This window comes from Mus pahari, chromosome 1, assembly GCF_900095145.1.
Source record: "Mus pahari chromosome 1, PAHARI_EIJ_v1.1, whole genome shotgun sequence".
NCBI lineage: Eukaryota > Metazoa > Chordata > Mammalia > Rodentia > Muridae > Mus > Mus pahari.
Window position 1 is genome coordinate 71,340,546 of NC_034590.1, and position 8,675 is coordinate 71,349,220.

At 48.6% G+C, this 8,675-nt stretch overlaps 1 protein-coding gene across 1 annotated transcript in view; it reads left to right on the forward strand.

Moving 5' to 3' along the window:
- Nucleotides 1-3,731, forward strand: part of Ucp3 (uncoupling protein 3) — a 14,641-nt gene extending 10,910 nt beyond the window's left edge. The window contains exon 7 of the mRNA XM_021189906.1: nt 2,258-3,731. Coding sequence (XP_021045565.1) covers nt 2,258-2,372 — 115 coding nt within the window. The 3' untranslated portion in view covers nt 2,373-3,731. The remainder of the gene's footprint in view (nt 1-2,257) is intronic.
- The last annotated feature ends 4,944 nt before the right edge of the window (nt 3,732-8,675 follow it).

The following is an 8,675-nucleotide window of genomic DNA, read 5'->3' on the forward strand; positions in this document are numbered from 1 at the left end:
TGTGTGTAGTGTGTGTGTGTGTGTGTGTGTGTGTGTGTGTGTGTGTGTGTGTGTGATGTACCTGGGTACCTTGCTGCAGCACATGTGGGGGGCAGAGGACAACTCTGTGGCGTTGGTTCCCTCCCACACCTTTCCCTGGGCTCCAGGGGTCAGGTTCAGCCCGAGGTCATCCTCCTGTGCAGCAGCACCTTAGCCCACTGGGAAGCCCTTCCCTCAACATCTGCACAATCTAATCCTAGCCACCCTTGCAGACTAGTCCCAATGCCAGCTCCTCCCTCACACTGTCACACGGAAGTTCTCCCTCCTCCCGTGAGCCTCAGCAGCACCATTTGATCCACTTACAGAGTAATTCCACCTTTTACAAAACTAAGTTCATCTTCATACTAGTTCACAAGCCTTGGAGCTGAGGCTGGCGGCTCATCCACCTTTTATCATCTGAAGGTCCAACCACAGAGCAAGCACTCAATCGTGTGGGTTGAAAGCCAAGGCCCTACCCTGAGCCTTATGCTAAGGTACTTTATATATGTTGTACAACAGTCCTCCCACGCTGCACTTCAAAGTAGTAACTTATTCAAGATCACAAAATGGCAAGGCCCTGGCTCCGAGGCCGCAGCCACTACGGTGCTGCCTGTCCCCGTGGGAAGGTCTTTGCTTGGCTCCCCCCTCAGTGCCTTTAGCAGGTATTTTCTGGTGCGTGATGTTGTGTTGAACCCAACAGACAGACAGAAGACACTGGAGATTCTCCAGGAATAGCATACTTAGCATGTCACCTGACACTGCGTGGCTCAGTGTCTTCGGCTAGTGCCTCAGTTTACTTTGTGCCATGCCCCTGCCTATGCCTCCCTCAAAGAGTCCCAGATAATTAGGTGATATTGACGGAGCAGTGCTAGGTGCTGTCCCCTACTGACTCAGTTAACCATGTGACTACCCTGTAAAGGGGTTACTGCTACACTTATTTTATTTTAGATTCTTTGAAACAAAGTTTCAGGTTGCTCAGGGTGGACTCAAAACTCCCGATCTTCATGCCTCCACTTCTCAAGTGCCAGGATCACAGGCATATGTCGGCCCCCCAGCTTTTATTGTCTTCACTTTCAAGATGAGGCACCTGAAGGTGCAGGAACCAGGAGTTTAACCCAGGTTTGACTAGACTCCAGAGTTTGGATACATTGCCATGGTCCTTGTGAAGGTTTAAGAACAGCCATGAAAAGTTAGGTATGGCGGCTGAAACAGGGGTGTTGCCTTGAGTTCAAAGCCAGCCAGAGCTACATAGTAAGGCCCTATCTCATAGCCTCCCCACAAAGAAAATGTCATAGCATATGGCTGCCGTGCCCAACTGAGTCCTGCAGCAAAAAGAACCACCCTCCAGGTGGGAAAAAGATAAGGAACAGTCCAAGGTGAAGAAAAAGCAGTGTGCTTAAGGGGACAGGAGAGGCCAGGTGGTGGTGACGCACTTAGGAGGCAGAGGCAGGTGATTTCTGAGTTCGAGGCCAGCCTGGTCTACAAAGTGAGTTCCAGGATAGCCAGGGCTACACAGAGAAACCCTGTCTCAGGAAAAAAAAAGGGGGGGAGAGGGGGCAGGAGAGGGCCTGGCACCGTCAGAACATGTGTGGTAACTCGCTGCTTCTGTCAGGACTCATGAGGCTGGAGCAAGTAGAGGATAGCTGAGATGAGGGAACCAGAGCATGGGCTCCTCCCTTGCTCTGAGAAGCACAGGCAGGTAGACACTCTCCCAAGGTACTACCAGAGGGCCAGAGTGCTTCCTGGAGGTGAGCTGAATCTGGTGCCACACGCCTTCCACCCTACCCCCATCCACTACTGGACTCCTAGCCTGAGCCTTCTCTGGGTGGAAACCTGAATGCAAAGGAGCCCAAAGCCCATAGCTAGCTAGCACAGGACGAGCTGGGCCGGGCAGAGTGTCTCAACCCTACGGTGGTGTTTGCCAACTTCGTGGTTTGAGGTACTCAGCATCTCTGGCCTCAGTGTCTGACAAAGGACCTGGCAGCCAGCAGTGTGGGCACACAGACGTCGAGAATGAACTTCCTACACAGTAAACCTGCCTTGACAAGTTAGCTTTCTTTCCTTTTTCTGATCCCAACTTCTGCCTAAATCCCTTCAGTAGAGAGGCCAAAAGATGAACTCAATCTCAGAAAAGACTTGTGACAAGCAGCTTCGGCCAGCACGGGGACAGCATGGTGCGTGTGCTTGTGACCCCTAACCTGCTCCTACTCATGCAGTATCCATTTGTTTCTCTCCTCAGATTCGTGCCCTCCTTTCTGCGTCTGGGAGCTTGGAACGTGATGATGTTTGTCACCTACGAGCAGCTGAAGCGGGCCTTGATGAAAGTTCAGGTGCTTCGGGAATCTCCGTTTTGAACAAGGCAAGCAGGCTGCCTGGAAAGAACAAAGCGCCTGCCCTGGGGATGCAGGCCCACACGGTACAGAACCCTGCACTGCTGCTGACGCAAGCCTGCACTGCTGCTGACGCAAGAAACTGAACTGAAAGAGGAGGAGAGTTCTGGTCTTCTGTGTTTCGTCCTAAAACACCTCTGTTTTGCACTGACCTGATGGGAAATAAATTATATTAATTTTGAAACCCCTTCCGGTTGGATGCCTAACATTTAGGCAAAGAGACAGCAAAGAAAACCAGAGTCAACTCCCTTGAAATGTAGGAATAAACGATGCATAATAAACAGAAAAGGCCACAGGCTTCGGGAAGATCAGCCCACGGTGTGGTCCTTGAATCAAACAAAATGGCCCAGAGGGACACTTCAGCACAAAGTAGTGACTGCAGCCTTCCTGTCACCCGATGACTCCACCCCTCTGTAATGAGTCTGCCAAGAGGACTCTATCAGGATTCTGGGGAAAAGGAGAAAGAACACATTGACACTGTACAAATGAGTCGAGCTGGGCCCACCGAGGACACTGGAGGATGGAGCATGATCAGGGATAACAGTCTCTCCCTGTCTGCCTCATGGGGTGTTGGGAAGATAGAAAGCAAAGCAGACATGGAAGCACATGCTAACAAGGCCCGTCATTGTCGTCATCACCGTCATTGTCATCATCGTCTACAAATGTAAACATGAGGACAATGTTTTAGGAGAGATTCTGTCCAGAGAAGTAGTTTGAGGAAAATGCAGTTTGTAGTGGTGAGGCCATGCACACCTGGACTTCATGGTAAGGACCAGGGGTGACTGAAGCCACGAGGACCCGCTGCCTGGTAACATCAAAGGGCTGGGGGTGGGGTGGGGCACTGCCTGTCCATCAGTCCAAAGCAGCAGGACTCAGGATCTTTAGGGAATTGTTAGGACTCAGTAAGAGAATTTCCATCTTAGGGCAAGAACGAGAACAGCTGCTCTTCTGCCTTCTCTCTCAGAGATTTTCTCATCTTAGGGTCCTTCTTGCCAGGCCCCTGACCAGCTCCACCTGCCCACACTTCCTCCTGCTCTTGCTGCCTTTGGCTGCAGAGCCGTTGTTGCACCTGTTAAGCCTTCAGTCTTCCATCTGCAAAAGGGAGGGCGAAGCACAGGACCAACTTCCAAGCTTAAGGCTACATATCTGCAAATGGCTCAGTGGGGTCCATTCATGGGACCCACATGGTGGAAGGACAGAACGGACCCTTGCAAATCATCCTCTGATCTCCATTTGAGCGCCCTATACATGTGACTGTACATATGTACAAACACGATAAAGACAGAAGCACATGTAAAAACATAAAAATAAAAACTTGTACTGAATGTGGTGGTTTGAATGAGATGTTCCTCATATGTCTCAGGCATTTGAAGACTTGGTCCCCAGTTGTTGGTGGCTGTTTGGGGAGGCTTAGAAGATGTGGCCTTTTGGGAAGAAGTGTGTCACTGGGGACTGGCTTGGAGAGCCTAAAGATTCGCAGCACTCCCAGTTTCTCTGATTTTTCATTTTGAGATGTGAGTTCTTATTGGCTGCGCCAGTCGCCATGCCTGTCTGCTGCCCAGCCTCCTCACCACGATGGACTTTATCCCTCTGCACCTGTAAGCCCCAAATAAACCTTCCTTCTGTAAGTTGTCTTGGTCATGGTGTTTCACCAGAGCAACAGAAAAGTAACTAAGACAGTGCATGTGTTTCCTTATACTGCCATACATGTGACATACAGTGTCTTTTCCTGCTTCTAAGGAGGAGGCTCTGATGACAGTCAGAAGGGCTCCAGGCTGGAGATGTAAGTCATCTGGCAGAGAGCATGCCCAGGACACTCAGAGCCCTGAGCATGTTGCTCAACACCCCGTAAACCAGGCATGGGCAATGCTCATCTGGGATCCTAGCACACAGGAGGCAGAGAAAGGTGGACCAGGAGTTTATGGTCCAACCTAGGCTAAATAGTAAGTGCAAGGTCAGCCTAAGACACCTGAGAGCCTGTCTCAAAAAGAAAGAAGAAGAGGAAGAGGAGGAGAAAGCAGAGGAGGAGAAGGGGGAGAAGGAAGAGGAGGAGGAAGGGAAGGGAACTGGTCTCCAAGCCTATCCCACCTCGCTTTGCTACATCTAGCCACCGAAAGCCTTTGTTTCTCCTCTCCTCCTGTCACATTGTTAATCCTGCCAGGCGAGAATAAGACTGTTGCCATAATTTTGAGCCAGATTTGAAGCAAAATTTAATTAAATCCTGGCCAGAATGATGGACTTTTACCAAGTCCATTCCTGGGTTCTCAGAAAATGGTGACAAGTGACATTTTGCAGAGGCTTTAAAGGGCAAACCCATCAGGCCATCGCTTGCCCCACCAGGTCCAATCAGGGGCAAGCATGTGTATTTCCTGCCTATATATCTCCCTTCTCCATGTGATCCAGAACATCCAGTAGGTGCAGTCGGGTGTAACACATTTGTTTAGGGGAGCAAAAACATAACTAGTAGCCTCTAGCATTTCAGGAAGTGTCTGTCCTCAGGGAGAAGGCTTACAAGTTACAGGCATTTTTGCTTCACAGATCTCTTAGGCACAGTAATTAAAACTTAAAACTTAAAACTTATCTGTAGCTATCACAACACTTGCCCCACCAGCATGTGAAGGTGGATCAAAAAAACATCTTGGGGGTTGCCAGAGAGATGGCTCCGCAGTTAAGAACACTCGCTGCTCTTGCAGAGGACCAGAGTTTGATTCCCAGAACCCGCATGGCAGGCAGCTCACAAACGCCTACAACTTCGGGTCAAAGGGATCTCACCCTTTCTTCTTTGAGCACTGCTTGCATGTGATGCGCACACACACATGCAGGCACACACTCATACACATAAAATTCAAATAAATAAATCTAAAAAATAAAAAACAAAAACAAAACCCCACAGGAGGAGCTTAGCACTGTCACCCACAGGAGGAGATTAGCAATGACATTTCTTCCCTCCTTGCCTGGGCTCAGCATCTTCCTAAATTCCAACTGAAGCTTTGAGTCTTCACATATAAAGTAGATAGTTGAAACAAAAGCAAAATAAATCATCTTGGTTTAATGTCTCTCACGGCCTTCAACCCCAAAACCCGGATTTAGAAGATCCTCTTTCTTTTGACTTGACTGACATATGCAAATCACTCAAACTCCTGGTCTCTCTTTCCAAAGTTCCTGGGGCTGGAAACTGTCTTCTATATTAATTTCTAGAAAGAAATTAGTTATTAGAAGAGGAGACTATGCAGATGGAGAAGAGGAGGAGGTGGGACGAACGGGGAGCAAGAGGAAAAAGATATGGGAGGTTGGGTGTTCTTTGTTTAGTTTTTGACAGTCTGATGTAGTCCAGGTTGGCCTGAATTTACTATGTAGCAGAGGATATCCCTGAACTACTGACCCTCCTGCCTCTGCCCTCCAACTACTGAGATTCCAGGAGTGTGTCACTGAGCCTGCCTCTGAAGGATTTTGATGGAGGAGGATGCCAGCAGTCTTTCAGAGAAGGGAAGGTTGATGAATAGTCTGAGGGCCCCTGGCAGGACACCAGGATTCTCTCCTGAGTTCTTCAGCTTGTTGTTTGTTCTCAGAATCAAACAGGGGCTCTGTGCTAGGCAAGCATGCTGCCATCTGAACTCCACCCTCTGCCCACGTAAAAGAGCAAGCTGAAGCAGTTTATCTAAGGGTCACTCCAAAGACTCCGTTCCCTTGTAGTACTGGCTTCAGTTTCTGCCTCGGGGAACTGATGTGAACTCACCCACACAGGCCCACCCAGAGAGTTGGATTCCTGAGCTCTAGGATCCCAGCAGCCCTCGGGTGCCTATCCTCAGTTCAGCCATCCCAAAGAAATCCAGGGGCTGGAGAGCCGGCTTAGCAGTGAGGACACGCAATTCTCCTGCAGGGACTCTGAGTTCCAGTTCCCAAAACCCTTGTCAGGTGGCAAGACTGCCTGTGATTCCGGATTTAGGGAATCCATATCCAGTGCTTCTGGCCGTCACTCACATGCACATGACGTGTTCCCCTCCCCACAATACACACGTTAAAATAAATAAAATTTAAAAAAGAAATCTGCTTTTCCTCAAACTCTTCTAGGATATCAAGCAGAAATAAACTAGTTTGAACCTAAATTCAACTACAATAACGACACAGTAGAACACTGAAGACCATTGGCATTGTTCTTCCATTTCTTCCCATTCGTTTGTTCTGTGTCTTTCTGTGTAGCCCTGGCTGTCCTGAAACTTGCTATATAGACCAAGCTGGTCTTGAACATAGGGACCCGCCTGTTTCTGCCCGCCGAGTGCTGGAATTAAAGGCATGTACTGCCACACCTGACCTTCGTTGTGGTTTTGTTGTTGTTGTTTTTTGGTTTTTCTTTTTTCTTTTCTTTTTTGGCTTGGTTTTCCGAGACAGGGTTTCTCTCTTTAACAGCCCTGTCTGTCCTGGAACTCCCTCTGTAGATCAGGATGGCCTTGAACTTACAGAGATTCACCTGCCTCTGCCTCCCAAGTGCTGTGACTAAGCACCACCACACACAGCCATTTTGGCTTTTTTCATATACATTTGGTCTGGTTGCTCCCCCCCCCCCCCGCTCTCCTCTCCATCTTTTCCCCACACTCTGTTCACGCCCATCAGTAGTTCCTTTATCACTTACTCTATCATCCTCCTCCCATCCCCTGCTTAAAACCCTTTCTCTTGTCATGGTCCCCTTCTCCTTTTATATCTTATACCTCCCCACCCCCACCACTCCACGAATGCACATGCATGAATCAGGTGCACACACACACACACACATACACACACAAAACTAGGATCTGCATATGAGAAAGAATATGCAATATTTATTTCTACTGTGTACATATACCACAGGGCATTTGAGGATGGGTCAGGGTCTCCCTGAGCCGCCAGATTTTAAAAGCAGTCAAGGTTGCCATAACAACATCAGGGGGATCCTGAGAGGAGGGACTGACAGTGCAACTGACAGCTCCTATGGTCTCCACAAGAATGGTTGGGCCACAGCAGTTGTGTGTCCCCCACAAAACACTCCTTGACCACCACCACCACCACCACCACTTGCTTAACTTCAGGAGTAACAGCAACAAGGCTCGCGTGTCTACCAGACCTGGGAACAGCAGCAGCTCTTCCGACTGGGCTCTGATCTAGGCTTGCTTTGAGGAAAGCACCTGGTTTGCTCCGAGGCCACCGCCACTATGGGGCCAACATAGGTGAAGGGTTTGGCAGCTACGGACCAAGTAGCTGAATGCCTGCACCCAACCATTTCAGCCACTAGAAGAAGAGATCCATATTGGTGGCTCAACTACAGCTCTTGCTTCTTAGTACCAGGCAAACCTGGGCTCCATGAAACCCTGTTTCACAAAGAAGCATGGGGTTCTGGGAGTCAGCTCAGTCAGTAAAATGCTTTGTGGCAAAAGCATGGCGACCTGAGCTTGGATCCCCAGTACCCTAGCAATTGCATAATCTCAATGCTGAGGAGGCAGAAATGGGAGGGTGCCTGGGCTCTGCTGCCATCCCAGCTAGTCAAATCAGGTTCTGAGAGACCCTGCCCCCAAAACTAAGACAGGCAAACATGTACACACCAAACATACACATTGCTCACGGCTTGCTTCATGGCTCTTTCACAGTGCATCTAGCCCATCTGAACAGGGCTCCGCTGTGTATCTTTATGCAGGAATCACATCTCACCTGCTTATTCTAGTGCCCAAAGGGTTTAAACTTGAGAAACTAGCAGAGATATTTTAAGGTTGGCATCATTATTTTCCATATGTTTCATTATTAACTGTTAATGCAAATATTTTTATGTATTATCCTGGGCATCATGATTTGATACACAGTGATGAGTCACAGGATGGAAGCAAACCTTTTTCTTTTCTTACTGTGTAAGCCCTGGCTGTCCTGAAACTCACTATGTAGACCAGGCCACACCTCCTCATGCATCCCAAATACCAACTGGGGACCAACTATTCAAACACACTAGCCTCCAGGGCCATTCTCACCCAAACCACCACAACCAGAATGGAGATTTAAACTCAGCTCTTTATGTGGGAAAGTCTAACTAAAGTATCAAAACAACAATGCAATAAATACTGTGTACTGATGAGATACTAAACCTACCGTGTACTGATGAGATACTAAACCTACCGTGTACTGATGAGATACTAAACCTACCGTGTACTGATGAGATACTAAACCTACCGTGTACTGGTGAGATACTAAACCTACCGTGTACTGGTGAGATACTAAACCTACCGTGTACTGGTGAGATACTAAACC